At 45.4% G+C, this 27,500-nt stretch overlaps 1 protein-coding gene across 4 annotated transcripts in view; it reads right to left on the bottom strand.

The window, feature by feature from the left end:
• Nucleotides 1–27,500, bottom strand: part of LOC110526764 (fibrillin-1) — a 151,353-nt gene that overhangs the window by 75,468 nt on the left and 48,385 nt on the right. For 3 of the 4 annotated variants that reach the window (XM_036981025.1, XM_036981024.1, XM_036981027.1), the window contains exons 16-31: nucleotides 24,553–24,675; nucleotides 23,930–24,082; nucleotides 22,445–22,498; nucleotides 22,175–22,300; nucleotides 21,793–21,918; nucleotides 21,351–21,470; nucleotides 21,048–21,185; nucleotides 16,340–16,390; nucleotides 15,023–15,148; nucleotides 14,614–14,841; nucleotides 11,850–11,975; nucleotides 11,544–11,672; nucleotides 6,220–6,345; nucleotides 3,766–3,891; nucleotides 3,354–3,476; nucleotides 2,445–2,570 (exon numbers count right to left, since the gene is read on the bottom strand). In XM_036981025.1, coding sequence (XP_036836920.1) covers nucleotides 2,445–2,570; nucleotides 3,354–3,476; nucleotides 3,766–3,891; nucleotides 6,220–6,345; nucleotides 11,544–11,672; nucleotides 11,850–11,975; nucleotides 14,614–14,841; nucleotides 15,023–15,148; nucleotides 16,340–16,390; nucleotides 21,048–21,185; nucleotides 21,351–21,470; nucleotides 21,793–21,918; nucleotides 22,175–22,300; nucleotides 22,445–22,498; nucleotides 23,930–24,082; nucleotides 24,553–24,675 — 2,001 coding nt within the window. The remainder of the gene's footprint in view (nucleotides 1–2,444; nucleotides 2,571–3,353; nucleotides 3,477–3,765; nucleotides 3,892–6,219; nucleotides 6,346–11,543; nucleotides 11,673–11,849; nucleotides 11,976–14,613; nucleotides 14,842–15,022; nucleotides 15,149–16,339; nucleotides 16,391–21,047; nucleotides 21,186–21,350; nucleotides 21,471–21,792; nucleotides 21,919–22,174; nucleotides 22,301–22,444; nucleotides 22,499–23,929; nucleotides 24,083–24,552; nucleotides 24,676–27,500) is intronic. The other variant, XM_036981026.1, reaches the window with a different exon arrangement.

Here is a 27,500-nt window from a genome sequence, read left to right as displayed (position 1 = left end):
CTGAATACATGTCTCACCATTCAAAACTAACAACAACACTGAATACATGTCTCACCATTCAAAACTAACAACAACACTGAATACATGTCTCACCATTCAAAACTAACAACAACACTGAATACATGTCTCACCATTCAAAACTAACAACAACACTGAATACATGTCTCACCATTCAAAACTAATAACAACACTGAATACATGTCTCACCATTCAAAACTAACAACAACACTGAATACATGTCTCACCATTCAAAACTAACAACAACACTGAATACATGTCTCACCATTCAAAACTAACAACAACACTGAATACATGTCTCACCATTCAAAACTAACAACAACACTGAATACATGTCTCACCATTCAAAACTAACAACAACACTGAATACATGTCTCACCGTTCAAAACTAACAACAACACTGAATACATGTCTCACCATTCAAAACTAACAACAACACTGAATACATGTCTCACCATTCAAAACTAACAACAACACTGAATACATGTCTCACCATTCAAAACTAACAACAACACTGAATACATGTCTCACCATTCAAAACTAATAACAACACTGAATACATGTCTCACCGTTCAAAACTAATAACAACACTGAATACATGTCTCACCGTTCAAAACTAACAACAACACTGAATACATGTCTCACCATTCAAAACTAATAACAACACTGAATACATGTCTCACCGTTCAAAACTAATAACAACACTGAATACATGTCTCACCATTCAAAACTAATAACAACACTGAATACATGTCTCACCATTCAAAACTAACAACAACACTGAATACATGTCTCACCATTCAAAACTAACAACAACACTGAATACATGTCTCACCATTCAAAACTAACAACAACACTGAATACATGTCTCACCATTCAAAACTAACAACAACACTGAATACATGTCTCACCATTCAAAACTAACAACAACACTGAATACATGTCTCACCGTTCAAAACTAATAACAACACTGAATACATGTCTCACCATTCAAAACTAATAACAACACTGAATACATGTCTCACCGTTCAAAACTAATAACAACACTGAATACATGTCTCACCGTTCAAAACTAATAACAACACTGAATACATGTCTCACCGTTCAAAACTAACAACAACACTGAATACATGTCTCACCGTTCAAAACTAATAAAAACACTGAATACATGTCTCACCATTCAAAACTAATAACAACACTGAATACATGTCTCACCATTCAAAACTAACAACAACACTGAATACATGTCTCACCATTCAAAACTAACAACAACACTGAATACATGTCTCACCGTTCAAAACTAATAACAACACTGAATACATGTCTCACCATTCAAAACTAATAACAACACTGAATACATGTCTCACCGTTCAAAACTATACATGTCTCACCATTCAAAACTAACAACAACACTGAATACATGTCTCACCGTTCAAAACTAATAACAACACTGAATACATGTCTCACCATTCAAAACTAATAACAACACTGAATACATGTCTCACCGTTCAAAACTAATAACAACACTGAATACATGTCTCACCATTCAAAACTAATAACAACACTGAATACATGTCTCACCATTCAAAACTAACAACAACACTGAATACATGTCTCACCGTTCAAAACTAATAACAACACTGAATACATGTCTCACCATTCAAAACTAATAACAACACTGAATACATGTCTCACCGTTCAAAACTAATAACAACACTGAATACATGTCTCACCATTCAAAACTAATAACAACACTGAATACATGTCTCACCGTTCAAAACTAATAACAACACTGAATACATGTCTCACCATTCAAAACTAACAACAACACTGAATACATGTCTCACCGTTCAAAACTAATAACAACACTGAATACATGTCTCACCATTCAAAACTAATAACAACACTGAATACATGTCTCACCATTCAAAACTAACAACAACACTGAATACATGTCTCACCGTTCAAAACTAATAACAACACTGAATACATGTCTCACCATTCAAAACTAACAACAACACTGAATACATGTCTCACCGTTCAAAACTAACAACAACACTGAATACATGTCTCACCATTCAAAACTAACAACAACACTGAATACATGTCTCACCGTTCAAAACTAATAACAACACTGAATACATGTCTCACCGTTCAAAACTAATAACAACACTGAATACATGTCTCACCGTTCAAAACTAATAACAACACTGAATACATGTCTCACCATTCAAAACTAATAACAACACTGAATACATGTCTCACCATGTGATACTATGTATGTGAAAGTTTACCCACACAACTCTACTGGGGGCTGTTAGGTAGTTTTAGTTCTTGAAGCAGTGGTGTAGTCCCACTCCTTCCCTGTTGTTTTGTGTTGATTAGACAGCAACGGGCTTAGAGCGCTAGACAGGTAGGTTAGTTACCCAGACAGGTCTTCATATCTTCAGAAGACATGAATCCATCGAAGCAGAGACACTGGTACTCTCCTGGGATGTTGGTACACTGGCCTCCATCACAGATGTCTGGACTGTCCTCACACTCATCAATGTCTGGAGGGAGACAGAATAACACATTCACTAGAACACTCACTAATCCAACAGACACACAAGGACAGAGAAGGACAGACACACATATGTCTGTAAGGACAGAGAAGGACAGACACACATATGTCTTTAAGGACAGAGAAGGACAGACACACATATGTCTTTAAGGACAGAAAAGGACAGACACCCATATGTCTTTAAGGACAGAAAAGGACAGACACACATATGTCTGTAAGTACAGAGAAGGACAGAACTGTAGACAGACAGTCTGCTGAACATAGACCAGTTCACATTCATACCAGCTGAGGAAAGACATCTTGCATAGCTGCTCACCTGGCAACCAACAGTAAACAGGAGAAAACATGGGGAAATGGTAAGATTAGTCAACAATGTGCTTCTGTGTTTCAATTTATTGTACCATTTTGTATGATTTGGGCTGTTGTATCTCTCCCTGGTAACAGAGCCAAATGGGACAAATGGGATATCAAAGGAAATGATTCCCAGTCCCCTCACAAGGCCCTGTCTGGAGGTAGGACGTCTATGTCTAACTGTCTAGAAACACAGTGTATTTAAGTGTTATAGGGCTCTCCCTGGCTCCTGGTGAACAAATAGACAAACAGGTTGGGTTGAAGTAGGGGTGGAGGACAGAGAGACATAGACTGACAGAGAGAGAGAGACTGAGACACGAGAGAGAGAGAGAGATAGAGAGAGAGAGAGAGAGAGAGAGAGAGAGAGAGAGAGAGAGAGAGAGAGAGAGAGAGAGAGAGATCATCTAACAGTCCTACTGACCAGTGCAGGTCCTGAGGTCTGGCATCAGGGCGTATCCAGAGCGACAGCTGCACTCATAGCTCCCCTCTGAGTTGGTACAGAATGTCTCACAACCTCCATTCTGGATCGTACACTCATCAATGTCTGCATGCAGGAGGGAATGAACACACATACATGTTACTACACACACATCATAAGAATGAAACATAACTTGAGACATGCTCATAACTCTTCCTATCCTACACATCAAGCATTTCTGTCATTTAAGTCTGAAGGATTTGGTCGCCACGGCTACAGACACTGGTTCATATGACACAAAAACAAATAGTACTATATCAACACCCCTTTCCTGTTTGAAGGACGCAGACAAATCACAATACTAGTTGAATAATAGAGAACTAACAGTGTAGTTGTTGGAACAGAGTTATCTTACCGACACAGGCCAGTCTGTCCTCCGTGGATTTATATCCCGTATCACAGGAACACTGGTAACGTCCAATCATATTCACACACTGACCGTTCCGACACAGCTTCTCACTCAGTTCACACTCATTAATATCTGTGGAACACACACACGCACGCACGCACGCACCGCACACACACACACACACACACACACACACACACACACACACACACACACACACACACACACACACACACACACACACCATTAAACAGGCCATTAAAAACAACCCCACCAATAAACACAGTTGCTCCATCTTGTCTCTACATGTGGAGATGATTGTGAAGCTGTTGGACAATAGATCATCCTCCTCATTTACCCCAAGATACTTCCCTTTCTAAATCAATAGATCATCCTCATTTACTCCTAGAGACTTCCCTTTCTAAATCAATAGATCATCCTCCTCATTTACTCCTAGAGACTTCCCTTTCTAAATCAATAGATCATCCTCCTCATTTACCCCTAGAGACTTCCCTTTCTAAATCAATAGATCATCCTCCTCATTTACTCCTAGAGACTTCCCTTTCTAAATCAATAGATCATCCTCCTCATTTACTCCTAGAGACTTCCCTTTCTAAATCAATAGATCATCCTCCTCATTTACCCCTAGAGACTTCCCTTTCTAAATCAATAGATCATCCTCCTCATTTACTCCTAGAGACTTCCCTTTCTAAATCAATAGATCCTCCTCCTCATTTACCCCTAGAGACTTCCCTTTCTAAATCAATAGATAATCCTCCTCATTTACCCCTAGAGACTTCCCTTTCTAAATCAATAGATCCTCCTCCTCATTTACCCCTAGAGACTTCCCTTTCTAAATCAATAGATCATCCTCCTCATTTACCCCTAGAGACTTCCCTTTCTAAATCAATAGATCATCCTCCTCATTTACTCCTAGAGACTTCCCTTTCTAAATCAATAGATCATCCTCCTCATTTACCCCTAGAGACTTCCCTTTCTAAATCAATAGATCATCCTCCTCATTTACTCCTAGAGACTTCCCTTTCTAAATCAATAGATCCTCCTCCTCATTTACCCCTAGAGACTTCCCTTTCTAAATCAATAGATCATCCTCCTCATTTACCCCTAGAGACTTCCCTTTCTAAATCAATAGATCCTCCTCCTCATTTACCCCTAGAGACTTCCCTTTCTAAATCAATAGATAATCCTCCTCATTTACCCCTAGAGACTTCCCTTTCTAAATCAATAGATCATCCTCCTCATTTACTCCTAGAGACTTCCCTTTCTAAATCAATAGATCATCCTCCTCTTTTACTCCTAGACTTCCCTTTCTAAATCAATAGATCATCCTCCTCATTTACTCCTAGACTTCCCTTTCTAAATCAATAGATCATCCTCCTCATTTACTCCTAGAGACTTCCCTTTCTAAATCAATAGATCATCCTCCTCTTTTACCCCTAGAGACTTCCCTTTCTAAATCAATAGATCCTCCTCCTCATTTACCCCTAGAGACTTCCCTTTCTAAATCAATAGATCATCCTCCTCATTTACCCCTAGAGACTTCCCTTTCTAAATCAATAGATCATCATCCTCATTTACTCCTAGACTTCCCTTTCTAAATCAATAGATCATCCTCCTCATTTACCCCTAGAGACTTCCCTTTCTAAATCAATAGATCCTCCTCCTCATTTACCCCTAGAGACTTCCCTTTCTAAATCAATAGATCATCCTCCTCTTTTACCCCTAGAGACTTCCCTTTCTAAATCAATAGATCATCATCCTCATTTACTCCTAGAGACTTCCCTTTCTAAATCAATAGATCCTCCTCCTCATTTACTCCTAGAGACTTCCCTTTCTAAATCAATAGATCCTCCTCCTCATTTACTCCTAGAGACTTCCCTTTCTAAATCAATAGATCCTCCTCCTCTTTTACTCCTAGAGACTTCCCTTTCTAAATCAATAGATCCTCCTCCTCCTTTACTCCTAGAGACTTCCCTTTCTAAATCAATAGATCAACCTCATTTACCCCTAGAGACTTCCCTTTCTAAATCAATAGATCATCCTCATTTACCCCTTGAGACTTCCCTTTCTAAATCAGCTACAAAACACAACCAGGGGCAAGATGGGTAAGGATGAGTGTTCAACTCGCACACACATGCACGTGCACACACACTCCAGTCATGTTCCTGTTCATTCTGATAGGATTATACCACTGTCAATGGAAAAATCTGCACACAAATCTAACATTTTCTTTTTGTATTTGTTGCCATTAAATCAACTCAAGTTCTCTCAGTCACCACACTATTTCATTGATGTGTCCTAGTTTTAAGGCAGCCGACACTCTTAATAAAAGGCTTTCGGGTTCTTCAGCTGTCCCTGGTTGAAAGGGTTTCACCCGAAACCAAAAGGGTTCTACCTGGAACCAAAAAAGGGTCTCACACTGATGACCTCATCACTCACCGAGACAGGCGGATCCGTCGGGGGCAATCTCGTGTCCGTCGGGACACAAACACTGGAAGCTGCCCTCGTTGTTCACACACTCACCACCGCGACACAGCAGAGGGTTCCGCTCACACTCATCAATGTCTGGGAGGAGAGAACACAGAGTGAGAGAGAGACAAACACACACACACACACACACACACACACATAGACAGAAAGAAAGAAAGAAAGAAAGAAAGAAAGAAAGAAAGAAAGACAAAGCGAGAGCGAGAGTCACATACGTCAGACTATTTATCCATATTTTCTCATCTGTAGTCATTACTACTTAGTGGGAATAATAAATATAATTTTACTCAGTCAGGAATGTGTTCAAAGCCAAGCCATGGCTATTACATTCATAAATAGAGAAATAAACCATTGAACATGAAACATTTTCACAGATGTCAGGACATTATGACCAGTAATTGCATATAAAACCGTCTGGATGCTGGAGTGTGTGTGTGTGTAAATCAAGCAGTAAAATACAATTATCCAGAGAAAAATGGTACTGTGGGTTGAGAGTATAGGGAGTGATCTGAGCGTGCTCTAAATGTATGGCTGGTATTCCCATAAAGGCTGTAACACGCACACAGCACAGGCCTGGGGAGCGAATCCCCCTCTCTTCCTTACACACACACACAAACACACACACACACACACACACACACACACACACACACACAAAACACACACACACACACACACACACACACACACACACACACACACACACACACACACACGGTGCTTGAGTACTGGGTCTGTAACAGGATGTCAGCATGGCAGGACTCCCCTGCCCTGATCCACTTCATAGAGCGTTTTAAGGGCCTGTGGCAGAGTTACTATGGAGAAGGAGTTACTATGGAGAAGGAGTTACTATGGAGATGGAATTACTATGGAGATGGAGTTACTATGGAGAAGGAGTTACTATGGAGATGGAATTACTATGGAGATGGAGTTACTATGGAGATGGAGTTTCCTTATGTGTTATTATGTTATTATAGACTGAATTTGTTTTCATCTGTCATGTACTCCACAATACAGTACTGATAGAGGTAGAATCTAGTACTGGGATGGGACAGCTGTCCAGATGTCTCCAGGTGTGTTCAGCTCTGTCCAGATGTGTTCAGCTCTGTCCAGATGTCTCCAGGTGTGTTCAGCTCTGTCCAGATGTCTCCAGGTGTGTTCAGCTCTGTCCAGATGTGTTCAGCTCTGTCCAGATGTGTTCAGCTCTGTCCAGATGTGTCCAGATGTGTTCAGCTCTGTCCAGATGTGTTCAGCTCTGTCCAGATGTGTTCATCTCTGTCCAGATGTGTTCAGCTCTGTCCAGATGTGTTCAGCTCTGTCCAGATGTGTTCAGCTCTGTCCAGATGTGTTCATCTCTGTCCAGATGTGTTCAGCTCTGTCCAGATGTGTTCAGCTCTGTTCAGATGTGTTCAGATGTGTTCATCTCTGTTCAGATGTGTTCATCTCTGTCCAGATGTGTCCAGATGTGTTCATCTCTGTTCAGATGTGTTCAGATGTGTTCAGCTCTGTCCAGATGTGTTCATCTCTGTCCAGATGTGTCCAGATGTGTCCAGATGTGTTCATCTCTGTTCAGATGTGTCCAGATGTGTTCAGCTCTGTCCAGATGTGTTCATCTCTGTCCAGATGTGTCCAGATGTGTTCAGCTCTGTCCAGATGTGTTCATCTCTGTCCAGATGTGTCCAGATGTGTCCAGATGTGTCCAGATGTGTTCATCTCTGTTCAGATGTGTCCAGATGTGTTCAGCTCTGTCCAGATGTGTTCATCTCTGTCCAGATGTGTCCAGATGTGTTCAGCTCTGTCCAGATGTGTTCATCTCTGTCCAGATGTGTCCAGATGTGTTCAGCTCTGTCCAGATGTGTTCATCTCTGTCCAGATGTGTCCAGATGTGTTCATCTCTGTCCAGATGTGTTCAGCTCTGTCCAGATGTGTTCAGCTCTGTCCAGATGTGTTCATCTCTGTCCAGATGTGTTCATCTCTGTTCAGATGTGTCCAGATGTGTTCATCTCTGTCCAGATGTGTTCATCTCTGTTCAGATGTGTCCAGATGTGTTCATCTCTGTCCAGATGTGTTCATCTCTGTCCAGATGTGTCCAGATGTGTTCAGCTCTGTCCAGATGTGTTCAGCTCTGTCCAGATGTGTCCAGATGTGTTCAGCTCTGTCCAGATGTGTTCATCTCTGTCCAGATGTGTTCATCTCTGTTCAGATGTGTCCAGATGTGTTCAGCTCTGTCCAGATGTGTTCAGCTCTGTCCAGATGTGTCCAGATGTGTTCAGCTCTGTCCAGATGTGTCCAGATGTGTTCATCTCTGTCCAGATGTGTCCAGATGTGTCCATCTCTGTCCAGATGTGTTCAGCTCTGTCCAGATGTGTCCAGATGTGTTCAGCTCTGTCCAGATGTGTTCAGCTCTGTCCAGATGTGTTCAGCTCTGTCCAGATGTGTTCAGCTCTGTCCAGATGTGTTCATCTCTGTCCAGATGTGTTCATCTCTGTTCAGATGTGTCCAGATGTGTTCATCTCTGTCCAGATGTGTTCATCTCTGTCCAGATGTGTCCAGATGTGTCCAGATGTGTTCAGCTCTGTCCAGATGTGTTCAGCTCTGTCCAGATGTGTTCATCTCTGTCCAGATGTGTTCATCTCTGTTCAGATGTGTCCAGATGTGTTCAGCTCTGTCCAGATGTGTTCAGCTCTGTCCAGATGTGTCCAGATGTGTTCAGCTCTGTCCAGATGTGTCCAGATGTGTTCAGCTCTGTCCAGATGTGTTCAGATGTGTTCAGATGTGTCCAGCTCTGTCCAGATGTGTTCAGCTCTGTCCAGATGTGTTCATCTCTGTCCAGATGTGTCCAGCTCTGTCCAGATGTGTCCAGATGTGTTCAGCTCTGTCCAGATGTGTCCATCTCTGTCCAGATGTGTTCATCTCTGTCCAGATGTGTTCAGCTCTGTCCAGATGTGTTCATCTCTGTCCAGATGTGTCCAGCTCTGTCCAGATGTGTCCAGATGTGTCCAGCTCTGTCCAGATGTGTCCAGATGTGTTCAGCTCTGTCCAGATGTGTCCATCTCTGTCCAGATGTGTTCAGCTCTGTCCAGATGTGTCCAGCTCTGTCCAGATGTGTCCAGATGTGTTCAGCTCTGTCCAGATGTGTTCATCTCTGTCCAGATGTGTTCATCTCTGTTCAGATGTGTCCAGATGTGTTCAGCTCTGTCCAGATGTGTTCATCTCTGTCCAGATGTGTTCATCTCTGTTCAGATGTGTCCAGATGTGTTCAGCTCTGTCCAGATGTGTTCAGCTCTGTCCAGATGTGTTCATCTCTGTCCAGATGTGTTCAGCTCTGTCCAGATGTGTTCAGCTCTGTCCAGATGTGTTCATCTCTGTCCAGATGTGTTCATCTCTGTTCAGATGTGTCCAGATGTGTTCAGCTCTGTCCAGATGTGTTCAGCTCTGTCCAGATGTGTTCATCTCTGTCCAGATGTGTTCATCTCTGTCCAGATGTGTCCAGCTCTGTCCAGATGTGTCCAGATGTGTTCAGCTCTGTCCAGATGTGTCCAGATGTGTTCAGCTCTGTCCAGATGTGTTCAGATGTGTTCAGATGTGTCCAGCTCTGTCCAGATGTGTTCAGCTCTGTCCAGATGTGTTCATCTCTGTCCAGATGTGTCCAGCTCTGTCCAGATGTGTCCAGATGTGTTCAGCTCTGTCCAGATGTGTCCAGATGTGTTCAGCTCTGTCCAGATGTGTTCAGCTCTGTCCAGATGTGTTCAGCTCTGTCCAGATGTGTTCATCTCTGTCCAGATGTGTTCAGCTCTGTCCAGATGTGTCCATCTCTGTCCAGATGTGTTCAGCCCTGTCCAGATGTGTTCAGCTCTGTCCAGATGTGTCCAGATGTGTTCAGCTCTGTCCAGATGTGTCCAGATGTGTTCATCTCTGTCCAGATGTGTTCAGCTCTGTCCAGATGTGTCCAGATGTGTTCAGCTCTGTCCAGATGTGTTCAGCTCTGTCCAGATGTGTCCAGGTGTGTTCAGGTGTGTTCGGTTGTGTCCAGATGTGTCCAGGTGTGTTCAGGTGTGTTCGGTTGTGTCCAGATGTGTCCAGGTGTGTTCAGGTGTGTTCAGCTCTGTCCAGGTGTGTGCAGGTGTGTTCAGGTGTGTTCGGTTGTGTCCAGATGTGTCCAGGTGTGTTCAGGTGTGTTCAGCTCTGTCCAGGTGTGTGCAGGTGTGTTCAGGTGTGTTCGGTTGTGTCCAGATGTGTCCAGGTGTGTTCAGGTGTGTTCGGTTGTGTCCAGATGTGTCCAGGTGTGTTCAGGTGTGTTCAGCTCTGTCCAGGTGTGTGCAGGTGTGTTCAGGTGTGTTCGGTTGTGTCCAGATGTGTCCAGGTGTGTTCAGGTGTGTTCAGCTCTGTCCAGGTGTGTGCAGGTGTGTTCAGGTGTGTTCGGTTGTGTCCAGATGTGTCCAGGTGTGTTCAGGTGTGTTCGGTTGTGTCCAGATGTGTCCAGGTGTGTTCAGGTGTGTTCGGTTGTGTCCAGGTGTGTTCAGGTGTGTTCGGTTGTGTTCAGGTGTGTTCAGGTCTGTCCAGGTGTGTCCAGTTGTGTCCAGCTGTGTTAAGGTGTGTTCAGTTGTGTCTAGGTGTGTGCAGGTGTGTTAAGGTGTGTGCAGGTGTGTCCAGGTGTGTGCAGGTGTGTTAAGGTGTATCCAGGTGTGTGCAAGTGTGTGCAATTGTGTGCAGGTGTGTCCAGGTGTGTGCAGGTGTGTGCAAGTGTGTGCAGGTGTATTAAGGTGTGTGCAGGTGTGTTAAGGTGTATCCAGGTGTGTACAAGTGTGTTAAGGTGTATCCAGGTGTGTTAAGGTGTATCCAGGTGTGTGCAGGTGTGTTAAGGTGTATCCAGGTGTGTTAAGGTGTGTGCAAGTGTGTGCAGGTGTGTTAAGGTGTATCCAGGTGTGTTAAGGTGTATCCAGGTGTGTTAAGGTGTGTGAAAGTGTGTGCAGGTGTGTCCAGGTGTATGCAGGTGTGTCCAGGTGTGTGCAGGTGTGTCCAGGTGTGTGAAGGTGTGTGCAGGTGTGTTAAGGTGTGTGCAGGTGTGTTAAGGTGTATCCAGGTGTGTGCACGTGTGTTAAGGTGTATCCAAGTGTGTTAAGGTGTATCCAGGTGTGTGCAGGTGTGTCCAGGTGTGTGCAGGTGTGTCCAGGTGTGTTAAGGTGTGTGCAGGTGTGTCCAGGTGTGTTAAGGTGTGTGCAGGTGTGTCCAGGTATGTCTCGGTGTGTTCAGGTGTGTTTAGGTCCTCTACTCACCCATGCAGTTTTTCATCATCATGAAGCCGCTCTCGTAACCTTCAAAACATTCGCACTCGAAGTTCCCACCTGTGTTCACACACGTGCCCTGACCACACAGGTCTGGAGAGATACGGCATTCGTCGATGTCTGGAAGGAGAAACACCCACACACACATCACAGTTAGTTTCCAAAAACACATTAAGAGACATTGCATTGTGAGTAATGTAGTATTTCTGATGCGCTGTTTTGACATATACTATCTTGTGTGTCTGAAAGCTTTAGACGGAGCTCTAGATGTATGCTCTGTATGAGCTGTAGACTGACCTGTACAGTTCCTCTCATCAGAGTCCAGAGCGAAGCCGTTGTCACAGCGACAACGGAAACTACCGATGGTGTTCCTACACTTCCCATTGGAGCACAAGCTGTGGATCATCTTACACTCGTTTATATCTAAGAAAGAGGGAGGTAAGGAGGGATGGAGGGATAGAGAGAGAGATAGAGAGACAAATAGAGAGAGAGAAGGACTTATTATATATTTTACTTGCTTTGGCAATGTAAACATATGTTTCCCATAGCAATAAAGCCATTTGAATCGAATTGAGAGAGAGAGAGAGAGAGAGAGAGAGAGAGAGAGAGAGAGAGAGAGAGAGAGAGAGAGAGAGAGAGAGAGGTTACAGCAGGTTTTTGAGTTTGTTCACCTGTTATTTTGTTGTCATTTCCCCTAGATTTTGCTCGCCTGAAGTAGAGTATATTGTGATAAATTGCAGGCCACACTACTTGCCTAGAGAGTTTTCAGCTATACTTTTTGTGGCTGACTATTTACCACCACAGACAGATGCTGGCACTAAGACCGCACTCAGTCAGCTGTATAAGGAAATAAGCAAACAGGAAACCACTCACCCAGAGGCGGCGCTCCTAGTGGCCGGAGACTTTAATGCAGAGAAACTGAAATCACTTCTACCAAATTTCCATCAACATGTTAAATGTGCAACCAGAGGGAAAACAATTCCAGATCACCTGTACTCCACACACAGAGACATGTACAAAGCTCTCCCTCGCCCTCCATTTGGTAAATCTGACCACAACTCTATCCCCCTGATTCCTGCTTACAAGCAAAAATTAAAGCAGGAAGCACCAGTGACTCAGTCTATAAAAAAATGGTCAGATGAAGCAGATGCTAAACTACAGGACTGTTTTGCTATCACAGACTGGAACATGTTCCGGGATTCTTCCGATGGCATTGAGGAGTACACCACATCAGTCACTGGCTTTATCAATAAGTGCATCGAGGACTTCGTCCCCACAGTGACTGTATGTACATACCCCAACCAGAAGCCATGGATTACAGGCAACCTTCGCACTGAGCTAAATGGTAGAGCTGCCGCTTTCAAGGTATGGGACTCTAACCCGGAAGCTTACAAGAATGCCCTGCGACGAACAATAAAATAGGCAAAGCGTCAATACAGGGCTAAGATTGAATCATACTACACCGGCTCCGACGCTCGTCTTATGTGGCAGGGCTTGCAAACTACTACAGACTACAAAGGGAAGCACAGCCGCGAGCTGCCCAGTGACACGAGCCTACCAGACGAGCTAAATCACGTCTATGCTCGCTTCGAGGCAAGCAACACTGAGGCATGCATGAGAGCATCAGCTGTTCCGGACGACTGTGTGATCACGCTCTCCGTAGCCGATGTGAGCAAGACCTTTAAACGGGTCAACATACACAAGGCTGCGGAGCCAGATGGATTACCAGGACGTGTGCTCTGGGCATGTGCTGACCAACTGGCAGGTGTCTTAACTGACATTTTCAACATGTCCCTGACTGAGTCTGTAATACCAACATGTTCAAGCAGACCACCATAGTCCCTGTGCCCAAGAACACAAAGGCAACATGCCTAAATGACTACAGACCCGTAGCACTCACGTCCGTAGCCAAGTGCTTTGAAAGGTTGGTAATGGCTCACATCAACACAATTATCCCAGAAACCCTAGACCCACTCCAATTTGCATACCGCCCAAACAGATCCACAGATGATGCAATCTCTATTGCACTCCACACTGCCCTTTCCCACCTGGACAAAAGGAACACCTATGTGAGAATGCTATTCATTGACTACAGCTCAGTGTTCAACACTATAGTACCCTCAAAGCTCATCACTAAGCTAAGAGTCCTGGGACTAAACACCTCCCTTTGCAACTGGATCCTGGACTTCCTGACAGGCCGCCCCCAGGTGGTGAGGGAAGGTAGCAATACATCTGCCACGCTGATCCTCAACACTGGAGCTCTCCAAGGGTGCGTGCTCAGTCCCCTCCTGTACTCCCTGTTCACCCACGACTGTATGGCAAGGCACGACTCCAACACCATCATTAAGTTTGCAGATGACACAACAGCACGCAACAGCCTGATCACCAACAACGACGAGACAGCCTATAGGGAGGATGTCAGAGACCTGGCCGGGTGGTGCCAGAATAACAACCTATCCCTCAACGTAACCAAGACTAAGGAGATTATTGTGAACTACAGGAAAAGGAGGACCGAGCACACCCCCGTTCTCATCAACGGGACTCTAGTGGAGCAGGTTGAGGGCTTCAAGTTCCTTGGTGTCCACATCAACAACAAACTAGAACGGTCAAAACAGACCAAGACAGTCGTGAAGAGGGCATAACAAAGCCTATTCCCCCTCAGGAAACTAAAAAGATTTGGCATTGGTCCTGAGATCCTCAAAAGGTTCTACAGCTGCAACTGGTTGCATCACTGCCTGGTACGGCAATTGCTCGGCCTCTGACCGCAAGGGTAGTGCGTACGGCCCAGTACATCACTGGTGCTAAACTGCCTGCCATCCAGGACCTTTACACCAAGCGGTGTCAGAGGAAGGCCCTAAAAATAGTCAAAGACCCCAGCTTCCCCAGTCATAGACTGTTCTCTCTCCTCAACAATTTATACCCCCAAGCCATAAGACTCCTGAACAGGTAATCAAATGGCTACCCGTACTATGGGCATTGTATGCCCCCTTGAGGAAGGACCTGAAGGAATATAGAAGTTAGGGGAAGGGAGTAGGTTTGAAATGGAATGTATCCGGCCAACCTTTGAGGAAGGGCCGTCCATTAATGAAGTCTCCTCTGTTTGCGAAGCCGGGTCCCCTGGGACAGAGCTGGCTGTACTCCTGAGAGCCTTTCTCCGGACACTCGTCACATTCTGGGCCCCAGGCCACACCCACCGAGCAGCAGCACGCGTCCACACGGTGACGACCCTGGATAGGGGCTCCACAACGCTCATCCTCGTGGCTCAGATAACACTGCTCTGTACGCAGGTCTGGAGGGGGAAACATACGATAACAAAACACCGTAACGCAAAATCAGTTTTAAAAAATGTAGTACATCCAGAAATGAAAGGCAATGACCCCATTTTGAATCTTATAATTCTTGTGGAGTACACAACAGTGTAATGGACTACAGTACCCATTAGCGTAGTGCTTGTGGACTACAGTACCCACCTATACATGTTCGTCCGGTGGCGTCGACGGTCATCCCAGAGGGACACTGGCAGATGAAGGAACCCACGGTGTTCACACACTTCCCATTGATACACACCCCCGGAAACACCTCACACTCATTAACATCTACAGGTGGAGAGAGAACACACAACCTAGACTCCATTAACAACAACACAACACTAGAAACACAACAGACACACATACTAGAGCCTGTTATCAACAACAGAATAATACAACGTTAAGTCAACTAACAGAACTATTTATTGTCCATGAGAACTATGATAAAATCATTGCGTTGGGTGATTTTAATATTCATGTTGACAAAGAGACTGACTCCAAGGCCATTGCATTTATGAATGTGTTGAGCTCTATATACTTTATCCAACAAGACAATTAGAAACAGCAGATAAAACATCTAGGGGTTATTTTAGATTCTGAACTCAATTTCGAATCACACACTGGGAATGTGACCAAAATAGCTTTATACCACCTGAGGAACATTGCCAAGATGCCGTCGTTTCTCTCTCAGGCTGATACAGAGACTCATCCATGCTTTTATTACAAGCAGGCTTGACTACTGTAATGCTCTCCTTTCTGGTCTACCCAAGAAAGCCATTGGTCAACTGCAAAACATACAAAATGCTGCAGCACGGGTACTGACCAAGACCAGACGGAGAACACACATTACACCAGTTTTAAGGTCTCTGCACTGGCTGCCTGTGAGTAATATAATTAATTTTAAGATTCTTCTATTCGTTTATAAATCAATCCACGATTGTGCACCCCAATACATGTCAGACATGCTTTTAAGTTATGTACCCAGTAGGTCCCTCAGGTTCTTTGGCAGAGGCCTTTTAACTATCCCAAAGCCTAGGACCAAGAGGCATGGAGAGGCAGCATTTAGTTATTATGCCCCCAGCCTCTGGATTAGCCTGCCAGAGAACCTGAGGAGAGCCGAAACTGTAGACATCTTTTTAAAACACACGTTTTTAGCTTTGCTATTCCTTAGGGTGCTTTTGAGTTTTTATTGTTATTCTTTAGTTTTTTATCCTCTTAGGTTTGCTGTGTAGTAAATATTTCAGTTTTTATTTTCATAGTTTGTTATTTGTTTTGTCTTGTGAAGAACATTGTGTTGCATTCCATGTCTGAAATGTGCTGTGTAAATAAAGCGTCATTTGATACATGCCAACGCAAACAATCAATGCAAAAAACTGCATTATAACCCGTTTTTGAAATCCAACACTGGATTTGAGGGAATATGTGTATTTGCTAAGTGAAAGACGAGTCTTGTCGGAGTCCTTCTCCAGGTGTCATTACCTTCACAGATGGTCCCTCTGACTCTAGCATAACCCTTAGTGCAGAAATGATCTGAAACAGAAGGAGGAAGAGAGAACAAGCCATATTAAAATACCTCCACATTCTGTGAGACCCTGACCTAAAGGCTTTCATGTGTAATAGATCTGGTCATGACCTGACCGGGAAAAACTCCTGGCCCCAGTTATAGGATCATTCACACTTGGTACAGAGGCCTAGCTACAGTACAGGTTGTAATTCTACCTAGCTACAGTACAGGTTGTAATTCTACCTAGCTACAGTACAGGTTCTAATCCTCACCTAGGTACAGTACAGGTTCTAATCCTCACCTAGGTACAGTACAGGTTGTAATTCTACCTAGGTACAGTACAGGTTGTAATTCTACCTAGGTACAGTACAGGTTGTAATTCTACCTAGGTACAGTACAGGTTGTAATTCTACATAGCTACAGTACAGGTTGTAATTCTCACCTAGTTACAGTACAGGTTGTAATTCTACCTAGCTACAGTACAGGTTGTAATTCTACCTAGCTACAGTACAGGTTGTTCTTCTCACCTAGGTACAGTACAGGTTGTAATTCTACCTAGCTACAGTACAGGTTGTAATTCTCACCTAGCTACAGTACAGGTTGTAATTCTACCTAGTTACAGTACAGGCTGTAATTCTACCTAGCTACAGTACAGGTTGTAATTCTACCTAGCTACAGTACAGGTTGTAATTCTACCTAGCTACAGGACAGGTTGTAATTCTACCTAGTTACAGTACAGGTTGTAATTCTACCTAGGTACAGTACAGGTTGTAATTCTACCTAGCTACAGTACAGGTTGTAATTCTACCTAGGTACAGTACAGGTTGTAATTCTCACCTAGTTACAGTACAGGTTGTAATTCTACCTAGCTACAGTACAGGTTGTAATTCTACCTAGGTACAGTACAGGTTGTAATTCTACCTAGGTACAGTACAGGTTGTAATTCTACCTAGCTACAGTACAGGTTGTAATTCTCACCTAGGTACAGTACAGGTTGTAATTCTACCTAGGTACAGTACAGGTTGTAATTCTACCTAGCTACAGTACAGGTTGTAATTCTACCTAGTTACAGTACAGGTTGTAATTCTACCTAGGTACAGTACAGGTTGTAATTCTCACCTAGTTACAGTACAGGTTGTAATTCTACCTAGCTACAGTACAGGTTGTAATTCTCACCTAGCTACAGTACAGGTTGTAATTCTACCTAGCTACAGTACAGGTTGTAATTCTACCTAGCTACAGTACAGGTTGTAATTCTCACCTAGTTACAGTACAGGTTGTAATTCTACCTAGCTACAGTACAGGTTGTAATTCTACCTAGGTACAGTACAGGTTGTAATTCTACCTAGCTACAGTACAGGTTGTAATTCTACCTAGGTACAGTACAGGTTGTAATTCTACCTAGCTACAGTACAGGTTGTAATTCTACCTAGGTACAGTACAGGTTGTAATTCTACCTAGGTACAGTACAGGTTGTAATTCTCACCTAGCTACAGTACAGGTTGTAATTCTACCTAGGTACAGTACAGGTTGTAATTCTCACCTAGCTACAGTACAGGTTGTAATTCTACCTAGCTACAGTACAGGTTGTAATTCTCACCTAGCTACAGTACAGGTTGTAATTCTACCTAGCTACAGTACAGGTTGTAATTCTCACCTAGTTACAGTACAGGTTGTAATTCTACCTAGCTACAGTACAGGTTGTAATTCTACCTAGCTACAGTACAGGTTGTAATTCTCACCTAGCTACAGTACAGTTTGTAATTCTACCTAGGTACAGTACAGGTTGTAATTCTCACCTAGTTACAGTACAGGTTGTAATTCTACCTAGCTACAGTACAGGTTGTAATTCTACCTAGGTACAGTACAGGTTGTAATTCTACCTAGCTACAGTACAGGTTGTAATTCTACCTAGGTACAGTACAGGTTGTAATTCTACCTAGCTACAGTACAGGTTGTAATTCTACCTAGGTACAGTACAGGTTGTAATTCTACCTAGGTACAGTACAGGTTGTAATTCTCACATAGCTACAGTACAGGTTGTAATTCTACCTAGGTACAGTACAGGTTGTAATTCTACCTAGCTACAGTACAGGTTGTAATTATACCTAGCTACAGTACAGGTTGTAATTCTACCTAGCTACAGGACAGGTTGTAATTCTCACCTAGCTACAGTACAGGTTGTAATTCTACCTAGCTACAGTACAGGTTGTAATTCTACCTAGGTACAGTACAGGTTGTAATTCTCACCTAGCTACAGTACAGGTTGTAATTCTACCTAGGTACAGTACAGGTTGTAATTCTACCTAGCTACAGTACAGGTTGTAATTCTACCTAGGTACAGTACAGGTTGTAATTCTCACCTAGTTACAATACAGGTTATAATTCTCACCTAGCTACAGTACAGGTTGTAATTCTACCTAGCTACAGTACAGGTTGTAATTCTACCTAGGTACAGTACAGGTTGTAATTCTCACCTAGTTACAGTACAGGTTGTAATTCTCACCTAGCTACAGTACAGTTTGTAATTCTACCTAGCTACAGTACAGGTTGTAATTCTCACCTAGCTACAGTACAGGTTGTAATTCTACCTAGCTACAGTACAGGTTGTAATTCTACATAGCTACAGTACAGGTTGTAATTCTCACCTAGTTACAGTACAGGTTGTAATTATACCTAGCTACAGTACAGGTTGTAATTCTACCTAGCTACAGGACAGGTTGTAATTCTCACCTAGCTACAGTACAGGTTGTAATTCTACCTAGCTACAGTACAGGTTGTAATTCTACCTAGGTACAGTACAGGTTGTAATTCTCACCTAGCTACAGTACAGGTTGTAATTCTACCTAGGTACAGTACAGGTTGTAATTCTACCTAGCTACAGTACAGGTTGTAATTCTACCTAGGTACAGTACAGGTTGTAATTCTCACCTAGTTACAGTACAGGTTATAATTCTCACCTAGCTACAGTACAGGTTGTAATTCTACCTAGCTACAGTACAGGTTGTAATTCTACCTAGGTACAGTACAGGTTGTAATTCTCACCTAGTTACAGTACAGGTTGTAATTCTCACCTAGCTACAGTACAGTTTGTAATTCTACCTAGCTACAGTACAGGTTGTAATTCTACATAGCTACAGTACAGGTTGTAATTCTCACCTAGTTACAGTACAGGTTGTAATTCTACCTAGCTACAGTACAGGTTGTAATTCGACCTAGCTACAGTACAGGTTGTAATTCTCACCTAGCTACAGTACAGGTTGTAATTCTACCTAGGTACAGTGCAGGTTGTAATTCTCACCTAGTTACAGTACAGGTTGTAATTCTACCTAGCTACAGTACAGGTTGTAATTCTACCTAGGTACAGTACAGGTTGTAATTCTACCTATCTACAGTACAGGTTGTAATTCTACCTAGGTACAGTACAGGTTGTAATTCTACCTAGCTACAGTACAGGTTGTAATTCTACCTAGGTACAGTACAGGTTGTAATTCTACCTAGGTACAGTACAGGTTGTAATTCTCACCTAGCTACAGTACAGGTTGTAATTCTACCTAGGTACAGTACAGGTTGTAATTCTCACCTAGCTACAGTACAGGTTGTAATTCTACCTAGCTACAGTACAGGTTGTAATTCTCACCTAGCTACAGTACAGGTTGTAATTCTACCTAGCTACAGTACAGGTTGTAATTCTCACCTAGTTACAGTACAGGTTGTAATTCTACCTAGCTACAGTACAGGTTGTAATTCTACCTAGCTACAGTACAGGTTGTAATTCTCACCTAGCTACAGTACAGGTTGTAATTCTACCTAGGTACAGTACAGGTTGTAATTCTACCTAGCTACAGTACAGGTTGTAATTCTACCTAGGTACAGTACAGGTTGTAATTCTACCTAGCTACAGTACAGGTTGTAATTCTACCTAGGTACAGTACAGGTTGTAATTCTACCTAGGTACAGTACAGGTTGTAATTATACCTAGCTACAGTACAGGTTGTAATTCTACCTAGCTACAGGACAGGTTGTAATTCTCACCTAGCTACAGTACAGGTTGTAATTCTACCTAGCTACAGTACAGGTTGTAATTCTACCTAGGTACAGTACAGGTTGTAATTCTCACCTAGCTACAGTACAGGTTGTAATTCTACCTAGGTACAGTACAGGTTGTAATTCTACCTAGCTACAGTACAGGTTGTAATTCTACCTAGGTACAGTACAGGTTGTAATTCTCACCTAGTTACAGTACAGGTTGTAATTCTCACCTAGCTACAGTACAGGTTGTAATTCTACCTAGCTACAGTACAGGTTGTAATTCTACCTAGGTACAGTACAGGTTGTAATTCTCACCTAGTTACAGTACAGGTTGTAATTCTCACCTAGCTACAGTACAGTTTGTAATTCTACCTAGCTACAGTATAGGTTCTAATTCTCACCTAGCTACAGTACAGGTTCTAATTCTCACCTAGCTTCAGTACAGGTTCTAATTCTCACCTAGCTTCAGTACAGGTTCTAATTCTCACCTAGCTATAGTACAGGTTGTAATTCTCACCTGGTTCACACTAGGCACAGGTTCTTCCCCAGGCCTCTCCCCAGAGAAGGGCTACAGGTTAAATAGGTTCTATAAGTTCTAGAGATTCTAGATGTTCCATATGGTTCTATATGGTTCTGTAGGTTCCCACTAACCTGGTTCACACTTGGCACAGGGACTTCCCCAGGCCTCTCCCAGTGTGGAACAGCAGTGGGATTTCAGAGTGGCTCCGTTGATGTTGATCTCACAGCGTCCGTTAATCACCTTCAGCCAACATGTGCCTTTACTGGTCTCTACAGGGACAGGGAGAGGGAGGGCAGAGGACTGTACTAATACACATCATAACATTTCACAGCTGCCATTTTAGCCCCTCAGATAGTAGTCCCCTCTGGTCAAAAGTAACATCCTCTCACAAACACACACACACACAAACAGCAGGGGTTGTTATACTCACGTACCTATACACTGTGTTCCAGAGGCGTCCAGCGTGCTGCCTGCTGAGCAGAGACACACGTAGGACCCCGGGCTGTTCTTACAGTCCCCGTTCACACACGGCTTCGACTCACACTCATCAATGTCTGCAGGAGACAACACATATTCATTAATATCGACAAGAAACACACACACATCTATATGAATTAGAGGAGAAAATAATCCACAAATCAATATCTACAGGAAGATGTGTTACCACGTCTTTCTTTCTACTCCTGACAAGCTTCTAACACGTCTTCTGTGTGACAGACCGACAGCAGGGCTGGGGGTCAACCACATTTAAATTCCAGACAATTACGGAAGTACCTTGAAATTCCAATTCCAAATCTCTGAACTTTAAATGTGATTAAACCCAACCCTGACAGACAGACGGACAGACAGTAACTGGTCTGGGCCAGTGTATCTCACCTTCACAGACATCCGTCTCAGCGTGGAACAGGAAGCCGGTGGGACAGTGGCAGGTGAAACTACCTGGAGTGTTCCTGCACAGGCCGTTGTCACACAGTAACCTGTTCACTGCACACTCATCTATGTCTGAGAGGAGACAGATACACAGACGGAGGTAATACCACAGAATGATATCTTAGAACTCATTTAATACGATCTCTACGGTTGATACATTCATCTACAGTATGTCTCAAGAGACAGACAGACAGACAGACAGACAGACAGACAGACAGACAGACAGACAGACAGACAGACAGACAGACAGACAGACAGACAGACAGACAGACAGGGATAGCAACATTAGGATAACCCAGTCATTTTAAGGATACATCATGGGACTTACCAACACAGTGTTTTCCAGTGGTGTCCACCTCAAAGCCCATGTTACAGTTACACTTATAGGTCCTCAGCATGTTCTCACACACACCGTTCTGACAGATGTCCGGGTCCAGAGCACACTCATTAATATCTGGGAGAGATAAACACACAGGCACACAAGGTTAATATCTGGGAGAGATAAACACACAGGCACACAAGGATAATATCTGGGAGAGATAAACACACAGGCACACAAGGTTAATATCTGGGAGAGAGAGACGTTTTTGATCGTTACCTCTGCCATCGCTGGTGGTGCCGGGGCCATTACTACACAGGGCCAGGAACTCAGCTGCAAAACACACACACACACACACACACACACACACACACACACACACACACACACACAGGGGTTAGTGAAACTACTAAACGAAATAACAGCGTTTTGTGAAAACATCACATTTGCCAACATCCAGAGATCTCAGAGCAAGTAATTTCATACCATGTTATTATCCGTTTCCATGCTTTCTCATTTGGTCTGGATATATATGAAATGACCCCTTAATGTGGTGGAACTTTGGCGTCTTTTTGATACAGACTTTAACAGGAAGAGCTAATGAGAAATGACTGGTTGTAGTGTTATTATGTGTGGCGAGGTGGAGGGGTGGAGGGGGGTGGCAGTATGGAGGAGTGGGGGTGGAGGAGTGGAGGGGGTGGCAGGGTGGAGGAGTGGGGGTGGAGGGGGGTGGCAGGGTGGAGGAGTGGGGGTAGATTGGTAGAGGGGGGTGGCAGAGTGGAGGAGTGGGGGTGGAGGAGTGGAGGGGGTGGCAGGGTGGGGGTGGAGGAATGGAGGTGGAGGAGTGGGGGTGGAGGTGGAGGGGGGTGGAGGAGTGGAGGTGGAGGAGTGGAGGGGGTGGCAGGGTGGGGGTGGAGGAATGGAGGTGGAGGAGTGGGGGTGGAGGTGGAGGAGTGGGGATAGAGGTGGAGGAGTGGAGGTGGAGGGGGGTGGAGGAGTGGAGGTGGAGGAGTGGAGGGGGTGGTAGGGTGGGGGTGGAGGAATGGAGGTGGAGGAGTGGGGGTGGAGGTGGAGGAGTGGAGGTGGAGGGGGGTGGAGGAGTGGAGGTGGAGGAGTGGAGGTGGAGGGGGGTGGAGGAGTGGAGGTGGAGGAGTGGAGGGGGTGGCAGGGTGGGGGTGGAGGAATGGAGATGGAGGAGTGGGGGTGGAGGTGGAGGAGTGGAGGTGGAGGGGGGTGGAGGAGTGGAGAGGGAGGAGTGGGGGTGGAGGTGGAGGAGTGGTGTTGGAGTCAGACAGTCAGACAGTCAGAGATTACAGGCCACAGCAGATGAAGACAACATCTCCTGTTTCTGTGGATTGAATCAGATTAAGAGTTGGATGGTTTATAGTTACCAACCATAGAACATCAGTGCATGGTAACGCTGTTACTTTGTCATAGCCGGAACAGCCGTGAATATCAATCTCTGTAATCATGACTCAGACAGAGTGAATGTCAAACTGCAGACTCCATCTTGATGCCTCAAGAGTGTGTCCCTCATATCGCTCTGTCTGTTGGACATCAGCTGGTCTGTGGTATTACTAACGTTAGCTGGGATCATCCACTTCACTCAGGACAACAGCATGAGTGGTGGCTATGTAGACCCAGTTGTGTGTGTGTGTGTGTGTGTGTGTGTGTGTGTGTGTGTGTGTGTGTGTGTGTGTGTGTGTGTGTGTGTGTGTGTGTGTGTGTGTGTGTGTGTGTGTGTGTGTGTGTGTGTGTGTGTACCTGAGTTTTGGGGTGGGCATGGTTGGCAGGACTCTCCAAAGGCGTACTCCACACTGGCACAGCAGCATTCTGACTTGGTCACGGCTCCGAAGAATGGCTTCACACACTGTCCCCGCTTGTATCCTCCATAACAAGTGCTGCGCATATGTGTGTCTGGAATCAGGATACAGAGAAAACTATCAATCTATCTCTTCCTGTTTCTCTCACTCCTTCCCCTCCTCCCTCCCTCCCTCCCCTCCCCCCTTCCTCCCTCCCCCCTCCTCCCTCCCCCCCCTCCTCCCTCGCTCCCTCCCCTCCTCCCTCCCCCCTCGCTCCCTCCCTCCCTCGCTCCCTCCCTCCCTCGCTCCCTCGTTCAGACAAACAACAGAGAAACAAACAGGGTTGTGTATCGAAGGGATTGCAGCATTCCCCTGATCTGATATACGAATGCAGTCGACCCAAACTGTACACTTCCTGCCTGCCCACTCACATTGTGAAACCAGGAATATGGTCCCAAACCAATACTATGACCACACACTCTTAGAAAAAAAGGGTTCCAAAAGGGAATTTGTGATTGATTAAACCAAATCAATCAATCAATAATAGATTGATCATAGATCAGATTCTAGAGAGGAGACACTCACCGACACAGACGCGGCCATCCAGACCCACGGCCAGACCAGCCATACACTCACACCTGAAGGACCCCTCCGTATTCACACAGCGGCCGTTCATACAGATCCCTGGAGTCTCACACTCATCAATGTCTGGGAGAGAGACAGAGGAGACAGGAGGAGAACAGGGGAGACAGGAGGAGAACAGGGGAGACAGGAGGATAACAGGGGAGACAGGAGGAGAACAGAGGAGACAGGAGGAGAACAGGGGAGACAGGAGGAGAACAGGGGAGACGGGAGGGGAGAACAGAGGAGACAGAAGGGGAGAACAGGGGAGACAGGAGGAGAACAGGGGAAACAGGAGGAGAACAGGGGAGACAGGAGGGGAGAACAGAGGAGACAGGAGGGGAGAACAGGGGAGACAGGAGGAGAACAGGGGAGACAGGAGGAGAACAGGGGAGACAGGAAGGGAAACAGGTGAAAGGGGGTAGGGGTAGCAGGGGAGACAGGGAGGGAGACAGGTGGAAGGGGGTAGGGGTAGCAGGGGAGACAGGAAGGGAAACAGGTGAAAGGGGGTAGGGGTAGCAGGGGAGACAGGAGGAGAACAGGGGAGACAGGAGGAGAACAGGGGAGACAGGAAGGGAAACAGGTGAAAGGGGGTAGGGGTAGCAGGGGAGACAGGAAGGGAAACAGGTGAAAGGGGGTAGGGGTAGCAGGGGAGACAGGAAGGGAAACAGGTGAAAGGGGGTAGAGGTAGCAGGGGAGACAGGAAGGGAAACAGGTGAAAGGGGGTAGGGGTAGCAGGGGAGACAGGAGGAGAACAGGGGAGACAGGAGGAGAACAGGGGAGACAGGAAGGGAAACAGGTGAAAGGGGGTAGGGGTAGCAGGGGAGACAGGAAGGGAAACAGGTGAAAGGGGGTAGGGGTAGCAGGGGAGACAGGAAGGGAAACAGGTGAAAGGGGGTAGAGGTAGCAGGGGAGACATGGAGGGAAACAGGTGAAAGGGGGTAGGGGTAGCAGGGGAGACAGGAAGGGAAACAGGTGAAAGGGGGTAGGGGTAGCAGGGGAGACAGGAAGGGAGACAGGTGAAAGGGGGTAGGGGTAGCAGGGGAGACAGGAAGGGAAACAGTTGAAAGGGGGTAGGGGTAGCAGGGGAGACAGTAAGGGAAACAGGTGAAAGGGGGTAGGGGTAGCAGGGGAGACAGGAGGGGAAACAGGTGGAAGGGGGTAGGGGTAGCAGGGGAGACAGGAAGGGAAACAGGTGAAAGGGGGTAGGGGTGGCAGGGGAGACAGTAAGGGAAACAGGTGAAAGGGGGTAGGGGTAGCAGGGAGACAGGACGGGAAACAGGTGAAAGGGGGTAGGGGTAGCAGGGGAGACAGGAAGGGAGACAGGTGGAAGGGGGTAGGGGTAGCAGGGGAGACAGTAAGGGAAACAGGTGAAAGGGGGTAGGGGTAGCAGGGGAGACAGGAGGAGAACAGGGGAGACAGGAGGAGAACAGGGGAGACAGGAAGGGAAACAGGTGAAAGGGGGTAGGGGTAGCAGGGGAGACAGGAAGGGAAACAGGTGAAAGGGGGTAGGGGTAGCAGGGGAGACAGGAGGAGAACAGGGGAGACAGGAAGGGAAACAGGTGAAAGGGGGTAGAGGTAGCAGGGGAGACAGGAAGGGAAACAGGTGAAAGGGGGTAGGGGTAGCAGGGGAGACAGGAAGGGAAACAGGTGAAAGGGGGTAGGGGTAGCAGGGGAGACAGGAAGGGAGACAGGTGGAAGGGGGTAGGGGTAGCAGGGGAGACAGGAAGGGAAACAGGTGAAAGGGGGTAGGGGTGGCAGGGGAAACAGTAAGGGAAACAGGTGAAAGGGGGTAGGGGTAGCAGGGAGACAGGAAGGGAAACAGGTGAAAGGGGGTAGGGGTAGCAGGGGAGACAGGAAGGGAAACAGGTGAAAGGGGGTATGGGTAGCAGGGGAGACAGGAAGGGAAACAGGTGAAAGGGGGTAGGGGTAGCAGGGGAGACAGGAAGGGAAACAGGTGAAAGGGGGTAGGGGTAGCAGGGGAGACAGGAAGGGAAACAGGTGAAAGGGGGTAGGGGTAGCAGGGGAGACAGTAAGGGAAACAGGTAAAAGGGGGTAGGGGTAGCAGGGAGACAGGAAGGGAAACAGGTGAAAGGGGGTAGGGGTAGCAGGGGAGACAGGAAGGGAAACAGGTGAAAGGGGGTATGGGTAGCAGGGGAGACAGGAAGGGAAACAGGTGAAAGGGGGTAGGGGTAGCAGGGGAGACAGGAAGGGAAACAGGTGAAAGGGGGTAGGGGTAGCAGGGTAACAAAGGTTATGATAGGATACAATGGAACACGGTTTACCAGACCTACAGTGCCTTGCGAAAGTATTCGGCCCCCTTGAACTTTGCGACCTTTTGCCACATTTCAGGCTTCAAACATAAAGATATAAAACTGTATTTTTTTGTGAAGAATCAACAACAAGTGGGACACAATCATGAAGTGGAACGACATTTATTGGATATTTCAAACTTTTTTAACAAATCAAAAACTGAAAAATTGGGCGTGCAAAATTATTCAGCCCCTTTACTTTCAGTGCAGCAAACTCTCTCCAGAAGTTCAGTGAGGATCTCTGAATGATCCAATGTTGACCTAAATGACTAATGATGATAAATACAATCCATCTGTGTGTAATCAAGTCTCCGTATAAATGCACCTGCACTGTGATAGTCTCAGAGGTCCGTTAAAAGCGCAGAGAGCATCATGAAGAACAAGGAACACACCAGGCAGGTCCGAGATACTGTTGTGAAGAAGTTTAAAGCCGGATTTGGATACAAAAAGATTTCCCAAGCTTTAAACATCCCAAGGAGCACTGTGCAAGCGATAATATTGAAATGGAAGGAGTATCAGACCACTGCAAATCTACCAAGACCTGGCCGTCCCTCTAAACTTTCAGCTCATACAAGGAGAAGACTGATCAGAGATGCAGCC

The sequence above is a fragment of the Oncorhynchus mykiss genome, chromosome 6, assembly GCF_013265735.2.
Source record: "Oncorhynchus mykiss isolate Arlee chromosome 6, USDA_OmykA_1.1, whole genome shotgun sequence".
In the NCBI taxonomy this organism is placed as follows: Eukaryota; Metazoa; Chordata; class Actinopteri; order Salmoniformes; family Salmonidae; genus Oncorhynchus; species Oncorhynchus mykiss.
Note: the sequence above shows the minus strand (reverse complement) of the source record. Positions and strands in the feature narration are given on the sequence as shown.